At 49.3% G+C, this 12,329-nt stretch overlaps 1 protein-coding gene across 5 annotated transcripts; it reads left to right on the forward strand.

Moving 5' to 3' along the window:
• Positions 1-1,774: 1,774 nt before the first annotated feature.
• Positions 1,775-11,254, forward strand: FTSJ1 (FtsJ RNA 2'-O-methyltransferase 1). 5 transcript variants are annotated; one of them, XM_032330914.1, is made up of 13 exons: positions 1,775-2,064; positions 3,636-3,780; positions 4,048-4,117; positions 4,217-4,307; positions 4,646-4,724; positions 6,389-6,441; positions 6,527-6,580; positions 6,667-6,769; positions 6,881-6,964; positions 7,630-7,733; positions 7,821-8,018; positions 8,237-8,278; positions 10,712-11,254. In XM_032330914.1, the coding sequence occupies exons 1-12, from the start codon at positions 1,927-1,929 to the stop codon at positions 8,267-8,269; spliced, it is 1,152 nt and encodes a 383-aa protein (XP_032186805.1). In that variant the 5' UTR covers positions 1,775-1,926; the 3' UTR covers positions 8,270-8,278; positions 10,712-11,254. The 5 variants fall into 5 exon arrangements, with proteins under 5 accessions (XP_032186805.1, XP_032186806.1, XP_032186807.1 ...); XM_032330915.1 differs by having other exon boundaries at positions 7,636-7,733; XM_032330916.1 differs by having other exon boundaries at positions 1,950-2,064; positions 3,622-3,780.
• The last annotated feature ends 1,075 nt before the right edge of the window (positions 11,255-12,329 follow it).

Below are 12,329 nucleotides of genomic sequence, written 5' to 3' on the forward strand. Positions count from 1 at the left end.
CCTGGGATTGAGCCCCGCCTAGGGTTCCGTGGGGAAGTCTGCTTCTCACACTCCCCTTTCCCCTCCCCCCGCTCGTGTGCTGCGTGCTCTCTCAAATAAATAAATAAAATATTTAAAAATAAATAAATAAAAGAGCAACCCAACCCCTCTTTTACTCTCCATCCCTTTCACCCTACTTTGTCTTTTTTTTTTTTAAGATTTTATTTATTTGACAGAGAGAAATCACAAGTAGATGGAGAGGCAGGCAGAGAGAGAGAGAGAGAGGGAAGCAGGCTCCCTGCTGAGCAGAGAGCCCGATGCGGGACTCGATCCCAGGACCCTGAGATCATGACCTGAGCCGAAGGCAGCGGCTTAACCCACTGAGCCACCCAGGCGCCCCCTACTTTGTCTTCGTAGCTTTTATCGCCACCTGACATAACATTATATATTTACACATATAATGGCACATTTAATTTAGTACAGCTATTTTAATAAGTAAATGTGTATAGATATCAGTATATTTATATACATCAGTACATACATTTAAATATGTGCATAAAATGATATGTGTATTGTATATATACACTATACAAAATGCATAAATATATTATTATATTTTTCTTATATTTATATTTATTTCATTTCTTACTAATATATCACCCATACACTAGTGAATATTATACATCACTATATTTCTCTATAATCACATACATATTAAGCAGCATACATGTTCATACACTTAACGTAATATATAGCCTCTCTGTATATCTATAAACTGGGGATAGTTGTAATAACTACTTCACATGGATGTTACTAGGATTAAAATGAGTTCAAGGAAAGAATCCAGCAGTGCACTGGAGCCTCACACAGGTTTGCAGACTGCTTGTTCAATTTTCAGGAATTTTGCAAACCAGCTGTTGCACAGCTATTATTTAAAATGAAATAATATAAACTTACAATTAAATAAATTAGATTATTTAAAAGGCGATACTCACATCTCGTCACTTCCTGATTACTTTACTACATTTCGCTATTCTCTATGCTCTTGAGGTCATTTACCCCCTTGAATGGTATGATAGAAATATTGCATAATGGCGCACTACTGCATCTCTTCCTAAACTCTGTGTTCTGTGACTACACATTGGTAATTTAAAATCTGACAAGATGATGGTATAGAAACTACGGAAAACTGGCAAATGTGACAAATCAGGGCTTCCTACCCACACCCCCCGCCCAAAGAACCGGTTGTTAGAACAGGTGCTTGGTGCATGGTAAACGCTTTAATGAATGTTTCCATTATGTATTTACTTGTGCACCGGTTCGCGATGCAGTCTATTTAGTGAGTCGAAGTTAAAAATGTTTGAAGAACACAGAATTACAAAAGGACAGACACTGTGCTGAATTACACCTATTCAAATCCTCTCAGTAACTCCGTGAAGCTATACTACTTTTTTATCCCCATTTTTCAGAGAGAGAAACTGAAGTTCTGAAAGGGTACAACTCAAGCAGCGCTATCAGTTGGCTGAAGTCGATATGAATCTTGCCACAGACCAGCTTCCGTCCTCTAGCGCACTTAATTAACGTACTTTCCTAACTCTCACGTTTCCGACCCTAGCTGTAATTTGACTTCGCGGCACGCCTAAAATGAATGGGTTCGTCTGTGCCCGTTGCGTCTTGGGAAATGTAGTCCCCAGTGAACACGCCGCCCCACACCTTGGAACAAAAGAAGAGTGGGTTCTGACGCCTCGCGACGTTTCAGCCTCACAGGGCGCGACTTCGGCAGTTCGGGTCGGCCCCGTTGCATGCTGGGAACGGCAGTCCGCGAGCGGAGCTGCGTCGACACAAGATGACGGCAACTCACGTTGTACGTTCAGGTCGGGTCCGCGCGGTGCGGGAGACTTAGTGCTCCACGATGACAGGCTCACCACGCCGCGGGAGCCCGTAGGCATGCGCGACAGGCTTTCGGACAGACTGAGAACACAAACTGAAGCCTTACAGTTTCTGGCGGGTCTGCGCTCTCGCCGAGTCTCGGGCTGCTCACGGACCGGTCTCTTCGTGCCCCTTCTCCCTATTCCGAAAGCTGAGGTAGGCTCTGGGGCGCGGAGGACGCGGGTCTAGGCCGAGACGGCTGAGGCACGCCTTGCGCTGTCCCGCCGGCGAGGGAAGGAGGGAAGTTCACCTTCCGTGCTGCAGCCTCGCGGTCTGGGCGTCTGGTGCCGTTTCGGCTCCAGACCCAAGGTTTGTGTGGAAGGGAACAGCTGAGCGCGGTGGACTGGGTTGGGGGAGCGGTGCAGGGGTCCAGATATCGATGGAGCCTCCTTGAATGGGGTCTGGTGGTCCCAGTGGGGACAGGGGCTTTGAGGTAATGATGTGAGGCCAGGAGCGTGGCCAGGGGGCTGTTAATGGGACAGGGGGTGGGTCGCATGAAAGTACTGGAGGTCTGATGGGCGTTCTATTGGGAAACTCCCGATATGCCCGATTACCTGGGCATCGGGCAATCGATGGGAGCTAATATGAGTGTTTTAGTCAACATGTTCCTGGCGGCCGGGGGTGTGTTCATTGATGAATGAAGGGGTGGTAGAGTGGGCAACTAGAAAGAAGGTAATGAGAGGCGGGTGGGGGTGTGATCCCTGGGGGACTGCTGAGGTATGATATTAAACAAGTTAACGAAGAGCAGCAGGACAACAGTAATTGAAAGGATGATGGTGAAGCTATGGAGGGAGTAATGAGGCCAGTGGGAGTCATAATCAAAGGAGCTAAGGGGAGAAGTAATCAAAGAAAAGTGAATGAGAGGTAGGTGTGTTGTAGTCATAGGGTTTGGGGGATTATGGCATGATAATTGAGGAATTAATGGGAACAGAGTGAGCAAAGAGGGTAATGTAAGCTGCCGGTGTGATCAGCAGGTGATTATTGAGGGGGCAAGGTGGGCACTGAGGGAGAATGGAGAACTGATGTGTGATCATCAGGGATTAACGCGTGGTAACAAAGGGGTTACAGGGGGCTAATGGTGAGATCAGTAAGGGGTCAGTTGGAGGGCTGAGTTAATGGGAGCTGATAAATCACAGTAATTGAGAGCTTAATGGGGAGCTAATAAGCCATGATCCTCTACACATTGATGGGGATTGGTAAGGATGTGGTAAGAAAGAAGTTACTGGGGGCCTAATCATTTATTAATGGGGAACAGGGAGGGGAGAGATTAAGGGGGTGAGGAGTACAATGAGGTAGCGTTAGGATAATGGCGGTTAGAGCAAGGCCGATAGGGGTGTATGAATATAGGGGCTGTGAAGACAGCTGGGGAGATGGTCAGTGAGAGGTTAATGGGGGTGAGGTGGGTGGAGAAGCATTCAAAGTGAGTGTCATGGGGCTTTATGGGTGGCAGCAGCAGGAGGTCCACAGGGGCAGTAATGAGCCCTCTGTAAGTGTTGGCATTGGGTATCTATGGGGTGAGCAGTGAAGCCTCAGAGCTCAGTGATGGAGTCCCTCCAGCCTTGTGAGGTCAGTGGGGTCAGGGACTGGGCTCCAATTTCCCCATATGCTGAGTGAGCTGTCATGAGGGTCCTGAGGGGTTTGTGTGGTTCTCACCGCCCTGCAGTCGTAGGTGGTAGTCCCACTCACCCAGTTTCTGATACACGGCAGCATCAGCTTCCTGTTGGCAGGTCCCTGGGCAAACCGCGTGTGAGATGGGACGGACATCGAAGGACAAGCGGGATGTCTACTACCGCCTGGCCAAGGAGAATGGCTGGCGTGCCCGCAGCGCCTTCAAGCTGCTACAACTTGACGAGGAATTCCATCTTTTCCAAGGTCCCCACCTGGTGGGCGAGTCCCTGGGGCATGGGGTGGGCAAAGGGAAGAGACAAGTGGGCCATGTTGGCAGAGCTTCCTGTGGTAGGTGGGCCGACTTGGAGGGTCTGTGGGGCAGGGGCCAGGCAGAACAGGGGCAGGTAACTTGAAAGGAGTCAGACACAGATAGATGTGGGTGCTCCCCCGACTGGAGAGGGGTGAACTTTGCAGGGCTCGGGGTTGAGAGGTGGGTGCAACTGACCACTACACCTTCCTCTGTGTGCTCAGGCGTGACACGGGCAGTTGACCTGTGTGCAGCCCCGGGCAGCTGGAGCCAGGTGCTGAGCCAAAAAATCGGGTGAGTGTGGGGTCCCATATGGGGCAGCCAGGAGGGCAGGCCAGGTCAGGGATGAGCCAGGAGTGACAACTGGGCTGACGTGAGCCATGTTGTCCACAGGGGCCAGGGTTCCGGCCATGTGGTGGCTGTGGACCTTCAGGCTATGGCTCCATTACCAGGTGTGTTACAGATCCAAGGGGATATCACCCAGGTAAGAGCATGGCTGGGGGTATTGGGGTGCATCCTGGGCGAGAGCCCCTCCAAAGCTGGCAGCTACAGAGAGTGGAAGAGAAAAGACAGAAGGAGAAAGAGAGAGTAACCTAGAGAACCTGAGAGAATGTAACAGTGGAGAAACAGAGCCAGCTGGTCATCATCTCAGAGACCGCCAGAAATGGTGTGACTGGGTCCCCAGAGATGGAGCCTGGTCTGAGAGCGGCAGAGCCTGAGGGTTTGGCTGACCCAGGGTTGCTGGCTAGGGCCGTGGGCAGGTGGGGTTAGAGGGCTGCAGACGGGGGGCCTGGGACCACTCATCTTCCCTCTCTTCCGTAGTTGTCCACTGCCAAGGAGATCATCCAGCACTTTGAGGGCTGCCCAGCGGATCTAGTGGTGTGCGACGGGGCTCCTGATGGTAAACAGCAGGGGTCGGGAGGCCAGGCGGGAGCCCTATGTGTGTCCTTCTCTGTGGCTCCCACATCTGTTGGCATCTTTCTTTCCTTCTTTCTTTTTAGAGAGGTGGGGGCAGAGGGAAAGGGAGAATCTTAAGCAGGCTCCACGCCCAGATCTCATGACCCTGAGATCATGACCCGAGCCGAAATCAGGAGTTGGCCACTGAACCGACTTCGCCACCCAGGCACCTTCTATTGGTTTCTTTCACCACTTCAGCTACTCCCTGCCTCCCTCTGTTCTCAGCTGTCCCCCACATCTAGCATTTTCTTTCTACCCCCACTTCCTGGTCTCTGCTTCTGTCTCCTCCATCTCCAGAGCCTACCATTTTGGTTTTGGCTGTTATCTGCCCTTCCTGTTGCTCATCTCTCATCTGCAACTGTCCGTTTCTGTGGTGCTGCTCATATTTTTCAGTTAGCTGTTCACTCGGAGCACATTTATTGAGCACCTGTTGTGTGTCAGGCACTGTTCTACATGTTGGGAAAACACTTGTGAATAAAATTCTACTAATCTGACCTCATAGACCTGACGTTCTAGTAGAAGCAGAGGGAAAAGAAACAAACGATGGAGTCACATAGTATGTGAAGAGATGATAGGTACCATGAGGAAAATCAATGGAAAGGAGAAGGAGACAGGGAGTACCTGTTGGAATTTTAAGTAAAGTGGACGGGAAGGCCCCCATGAGTTTAGCATAGAGATCTGAAAGAGGTGAGGGTGTAGGCCAGGGACGTATCTAGAGAACAGAGTCCAGGTCAAGGGACCGGCCAGTGCAAAGGCCCTGAGGTGGGAGGGTATTCAGCATGTGTGAGGAACCGCGAGGATATTGCTGTGGTTAGAGCAGAGTGAATGAGGAGGAGAGTGGTAGAGGGGAGGTCAGAAAGCTGGCCAGTGGGAAGGGGTGGGTTCTGATCCTTATGTGGGTCCTTGTGGGCCACAGTGAGCACTGTGGCTTTTTTCCCTGAGATGAGAGCTCAGAGAAAACCACGAGAGGATTGTGAGCAGAGGAGGGCCATGCCTGACTCAGCTTGTGACCGTATCCCTCTGGCTGCTGTGAGCTGTGTGAGGCATGGTGGGCAGGGAGAGGAGCCCATAGCAGTAGCCCGGGCAAGTGATGTCTGGAGTGGCAGTGGCGAAGATGAGGAGAGAGGATTGATCCAGGAGGTCTTTTGCAAAGACAGAACTTAATAATGCTTGAACGTGAATGTGAGGAGAGGATGGAGGATGTCAACAGTACGAAGATTTTTGGCTGGAACAGCCTGAAGGATCAGATGGGATGGGGAAGATGGTGTAAGGAGAGAGGTTTGAGCAGGAGGGTCAGGAGTCTGGTCTTGAACACGTCGAGTCTGAGATGCCAGGGTCTGATCTGTGAGTCAGGTGCTCGGAGGAGCAGTCTGGGCTGGAGGTAAGAAATGATGATAATGATGCTTGTGTGTAAGGTTGTTTTGAAAATTAAACTGAGTGCCTGAGGATTAGGAGCCCAGAACATGCTTCCAGCTGGTGTATAGTAATTTGCACACAGAACCTTAGTAGTCAGAGAGCCCGAGAAATGTTTGTAGCATCCCGACCTGTCTGGGACAAGGAGATAGCCAGCCTCGGATGGCCCCCCTAATGCTGTTCCTCTTGCCGCAGTAACTGGCCTCCATGATGTTGATGAGTATATGCAGGCCCAGCTCCTCCTAGCCGTGAGTAACCTTGGCTGACCCTGCCTCAGTTTGGACCCCTCGTGCCTGTCTCCACCTCAGCCTTAGCCATTTGTCCTGCCCACAGGCTCTCAACATTACTACACACGTCTTGAAGCCAGGAGGCTGCTTTGTAGCCAAGGTAAGCCTTGGAAAACCTGGCAAGGGTTAAAGAAGGGTCCTCCAGGGCCGCTCACCTGCTTTCATCTATGTCTCCTTGCCCTATAGATCTTCCGGGGCCGGGATGTCACCCTGATCTATAGCCAGCTGCGTGTCTTCTTCTCCAGCGTACTCTGTGCCAAGCCCAGGAGCAGCCGCAACTCCAGCATAGGTCAGTGGGGCAGAAGGGCCAGGCTGGCGAGTGCGAATCTCACGGACGCACGGACACATCCTGTGCCGGGCAGAGATAGTAGTCGCCCCTCACTCCACCTTCCCCCCACAGAGGCCTTCGCTGTCTGTCAGGGTTATGACCCCCCTGAAGGCTTCCTTCCGGACCTGACCAAACCCCTGCTGGATCACTCTTACGGTGAGAGCCAGGGCCCTGAGCCCCTCCCCTGGGAGGTTTTGCACCCTTCTGGAATGTATGTCTCCAGAGGGCCCTCGGCCCCACCCCTTGGTAGAAACTTACCCTTTATGGAACGTCTCTTCCCAAAATGATTCTCAGCCCCGCCTTCTGGTGGAGATTCTGGCCCGAATGGACGTTTCCTCCCAGGAAGAGCTTCATCCCGGTCCACTAGGTCCTCTAATGGTTACTCTCAAATCCTGAGTCCTGCCCCTGGGGAGATTCCACCGAAGATTCTAGCCTAGGAAGACTCAGTCATGCCCCCAGGTGGATACTCCACCCCTACGTGGGAATTTTGCCCCAAGAGAGTCTTTAGCCTTGTCCCTCGTGGGAAAAGGCACAGAGCCTGCTCTTAAGGTGAGCACGCTTGAGTGAGACAGGGTTCAGGCAGCATATGGTAGAATGACAGGTGAACATAAGGCGCCGTGTGAGAAAAGCAGGGGAGTGGAATGTTCTAGAACAGATGGTCGTGGAGGGCCTCCCTCAGGAGATGACCTGCACCAAATGAAGGATTTCAGTGGAGGAGCTGGTAGATATGTAGGGAAGACTCCATACGTTTGCTGTAGAAGGAGTCCTGACTGGTCCCAGGCATCCCACCCTGTCCTGTCTAATTTCTCCCTGCTGGTCAGATCCAGATTTCAACCAATTGGATGGTCCCACTCGCATCATTGTGCCATTTGTGACCTGTGGGGACCTGAGCGCCTATGATTCAGACCGCAGTTACCCACTGGACGTGAGTGCCCAGCCAACAGTAGGTAGATGGGGGGGGCTGTTTCAGGTTCCCAGGTCTTCACTGTTACCCCACCATGTGTCCCTGCAGCTAGAGGACGGCTCAGAGTACAAGTATACTCCACCCACGCAGCCCCCCATCTCGCCACCATACCAGGAGGCCTGCACATTAAAGAAGAAAGGGCGGCTGGCCAAGGAGATCCGTCCCCAGGACTGCCCCATCAGCACAGTGGACACGTTGTCCCAGCCCCTGCCTCTTCCACAACGCCGCACCCTGCTGGCTTCTGAGGTCTGGAAACATGTGGCCCAGGGCCCATGGGGCCTTCTCTCGGAGCCCACCTGAACCCCTCTCAGTGCACCTCTTTCTGCCCCCAAATCACAAGGTTTCTGGGGCCCAGACACTCCTCTCTGCCTCCCAGTAGCTATAAAAATCAATGGGTAAGACCAAGTATAATGAATGGAAAAGCTTCGGCAAGTATCTGAGTCATTTTTCTTTTTCTTGGGTAGGTGGAAGACAATGAAATGAATTGTTCACCTTGATACGTTCAGGTAAATTACCTTTTTATCTAACAGTTTGAGTAAAGAGCACCTTTAAGGAAAAGCTCAGAAAAATTCCACCTTTGAAATTTTTACATCAACTGATAGGATTTCAGTCAGCCAACCAATACTAAGTACCTGATGTCATGTGCCAGGACCTACTTGAAGCATTTTATGTATTGAGGCACTCAGTAATAAACATTTGTGGGGGTTTTTTATGATTTTATTTATTTATTTGACAATGAGAGATCACAAGTAAGCAGAGAGGCAGGCAGAGAGAGAGAGGAGGAAGCAGGCTTCCCACTGAGCAGAGAGCCTGATATTGGACCCGATCCCAGGACCCTAGGATCATGACCTGAGCCGAAGGCAGAGGCTTTAACTCACTGAGCCACCCAGGCGCCCCTCAGTAAACATTTATTAAGCATGTACTGTGTGCTGGGCATTGTTCTAGGTTGGGAGATAGAGCAGGGAGCAAAGCAGGCAAATATCCTGGCCCTTTCTAGGCTGAGAAAGAGGTAAGAAACAAACAGCTTGTGAATGCAGGAGTTTCTACACACAGCATCCACAGATAGACCACACACATATACACATTATAGCTTGCATTTCACCTGTATAGCTTGGATTATAACACATTGTATGTATATACAGATATACATCTGTATATATATATATATACAGATATATATATATATATCTGTGTATATATATATAAAGGTAATGAGGGATATGAACATTTTTTTAATAAAATAGGGTAAAGAGAGGGATGCCTAGGTGGCTCAGTTGGTTAAGCCGCTGCCTTCGGCTCAGGTCATGATCCCAGGGTCCTGGGATCGAGTCCCACCTTGCTCAGCTGGGAGCCTGCTTCTCTCTCTCTCCCTCTGCCTGCTGCTCCCCCTTCTTGTGCTCGCTCGCTCGCTCACTCTCTGTCAAATAAATAAATAAATAAATAATAAAATCTTTTTAAAAAATGGGGTAAGAGAATCAGGAATTCCAGAGGCAGCAAGTTGCAGTTTTCAAAAGGGTTCTCAAGGAATGGCTTACTGAGGTCATGTTTGAGCAAAGACGTGACGGAGATGAGGAAGGACATGCATGTGTTCATCTAGCGGAAGAGCATTCCATGCAGAGGGAATAGCAAATGCAAAGCCCCTGAGGCAGAACCATGCGTGGTGTGTGAGGGGGCCGTGAGGAGCCAGTTTGCCTAGAGTAGAGAGGCTCAGCCTGTCTGTGCTGAAGGACTTTTCATCCTCAGGAAGTCACATCAGAGAAGGTGGTCCCTTTCTGACAATGGCTTACCAAGGTTTTTAGACCAAGTCCTCCATTTAAAAAAAAGAAGTAAGAATGATACCACTTTAAAAAATGAAACGGCAAATCACGATGGGAAAAGATTATTTGCAGTCCCTATATATAGTATCCTTGATATTAAAAAGCTTCTATAAATCAGTAGAGAAAAAAAAATAAGAGAATGGCTACCAGGCACATGAAAAGCTGCTTCTCAGGGAAATGCAGGCTGACACTAAGATGATGGGCAGTATACATGTCCGGCAGGGTGTACAGCAATAGGAACCCTACTGTACACTGATGGCTGCAGAAACTGGTGTGGCCACTGTGGGAAATTGGTAGGCATTGTGTAAAGCTGCACACATGCCAGTTCTGCTCCTAAGAAATATGTACTAGAATTCCTCCACGGCACTGTTTGTACCCTAGACTGGCTAGAGCCCACACATCAGTTCACTGCAGAATGGATCATTAACTCCTGGTATATTCGAATATACCAGGATTTAATGGAGAATTACACAGCAATGAGAATGAACATCCTACAATTGTTAAAAAATAACACCTTGTCACTCCTTAACATGAATAAAACATGTAAGTATTGTGTGTTTTTCCGTATGTTACAGTTCACAATAGAAGTAGGGGAGAAAAGTCACAAAAGTGTTAGTACTGGGGCGCGTGGGTGGCTCAGTCGGTTAAGTGCCTGCCTTCAGCCCTGGTCATGATCCCGGGGTCCTGGGATGGAGCCCCACATCAGGCTCCCTGCTCAGTGGGGAGCCCGCTTCTTTCTCTGCCTCTGCTACTCGCCCTGCTTGTGCTGGCTCGCTCGCACTCTCTTTTTCTCTTAAATAAAATATTTTTTTAAAAAATGTCAGTACCTGAGTGAACAGCGATCACAGTAGAAGAAAGTGGGAAAATGTTTTTTTAAAAAACCTTCCTGGGGCACCTGGGTGGCTCAATGGGTTAAAGCCTCTGCCTTTGGCTCAGGTCATGATCTCAGGGTCCTGGGATTGGACCCCGCATCAGGTTCTCTGCTCAGCGGGGAGCCTGCTTCTCCCCCTCTCTCTCTGCCTGCCCCTCTGCCTACTTGTGATCTCTGTCTGTCAAATAAAATCTTTAAAAAAACTTAAAAAATAAAATAAAAATAAAAACCTTCCTTGTCCTTGATTTTAGGTAGCTGGCAGTCATATATCTAAGAAGCTGTTTGCTATCAGGAAAATGAGAACCTGCGTTGGTGAACTGGTTTTCAGCTGTCTCATCAGTGGGTCCTGAACACCCAGGCCCCGAGTGGTGCAGCAACCACCAGGAGCACGGCAAGGAAAGCAACAGCACAGAATGCCTGTCTACACTGCAAGAGGGGATTTTTGAGCGAGGCCTTGCCTCCTCTCTCTGTCTTTCCAGAGGTGTCCTGATTATGTCCAGAGTTTACCCCCAAAACAGGAGTTCTTAACCTGGATAGAAATCAGGGGTATCTGTGAACCTGATGGAGGGAAATATTACATCTTTGTTTTCACTAAGAGAACTGAAATTTCACTGGTAGAACTGAAATTTAGCATTACCCCCCCAATACGAATGCTGGCAACAAATCTCAGTAGTAAAGGCAGTGCCCGTTAGCCTTCCACCGATCTTGAAATGCTGTTCACATTTGTCACTACTTTGAATTATGGAAGACCTTATAATTGGATGCACTAATAAAGAAGTCCATATATTACTCTATCCCAGTGTTGGTTCACTTTAATATATATAGTATTTGTCACTAACATAAGACCTTTAACTTTATATAAATTTTAAAGTATATGACCTAATTCAATATATACCTATTGCAGAATGATTATAGTAAGTTTACTTAACATATCACCTCAGTTACAACTTTTTTCTTGTTATGGGAACTTTTAAGATCTCTCTTTAAGATTTTATCCATTTGAGAGAGCAAGAGTAGGGGGTTGGGGGGTGGGGAGGGACAGAGGAAGAAGCAGACTCCCTGCTGAGCTGGGAGCCCAATGCAGGGCTCAATCTTGAGACCCGGAGACTGTGACCCAAGCCGAAGACAGACACCCAACTGACTGAGCCACCTAGGCGCCCCAAGATCTACTCTCTAAGAACCTTTCAAATATACAATCTTGATCATCATAGTCACTGTGCAGTACATTACAACCCTGAACTTATTTATAACTCGATATTTGTACCCTTTCTTCATTTTTTTAGGAGATTTTTATTTATTTATTTGACAGAGATTACAAGTAGGCAGAGGAGATAGGCAGAGAGAGGGGAGGAAGCAGGCTCCCTGTTGAGCAGAGAGCCCGATGTAGGACTCGATCCCCGGGTCCTGGGACCATGACCTAAGCCGAAGGCAGAGGCTTTAATCCACTGAGCCACCCAGGCGCCCCTTTGCACCTTTTTTTAATTAAAGATTTTATTTATTCACTTTGAGAGAGAGCACGAGGAGGGGAGCGGCAGGTGGAGAAGCAGGCTCCATGCTGAGCAGGGAGCCCAATGCAGGGCTCCATCCCAGGACCTTGGGATCATGACCTGAGCCGAAGGCAGACAGAAACTTAACCGACTGAGCCACCCAGGTGTCCCTCCTGTATCTTTAGAAACACATTCTCTGTCTACATCTCCGTTTAGTGACCTCAGGACCACCCATATCCCAGCTGGTGACCCTAGATGTTTCTGCATCTAACCCTGTGAACCTAGAAGTGTCCGTACTGAGTCTGTGATGCCCGGCGCTGGGGGTTGTACACTACAAAACGTTAAACCAGGAGTCTTCTCGCCCAAACAGTGCAACCTCAGA

This window comes from Mustela erminea, chromosome X (assembly GCF_009829155.1).
Source record: "Mustela erminea isolate mMusErm1 chromosome X, mMusErm1.Pri, whole genome shotgun sequence".
Lineage (NCBI taxonomy): Eukaryota > Metazoa > Chordata > Mammalia > Carnivora > Mustelidae > Mustela > Mustela erminea.

Bases quoted from the DNA above. Each gene is read 5' to 3' on its own strand.
- FTSJ1 (XM_032330914.1), top strand. From the start codon at position 1,927: ATGCGCGACAGGCTTTCGGACAGACTGAGAACACAAACTGAAGCCTTA. The intron at 3,781-4,047 runs GTCCCCACCTGG...CTGTGTGCTCAG, and splicing joins GGAATTCCATCTTTTCCAAG to GCGTGACACGGGCAGTTGAC. The intron at 7,734-7,820 runs GTGAGTGCCCAG...GTGTCCCTGCAG, and splicing joins ACCGCAGTTACCCACTGGAC to CTAGAGGACGGCTCAGAGTA.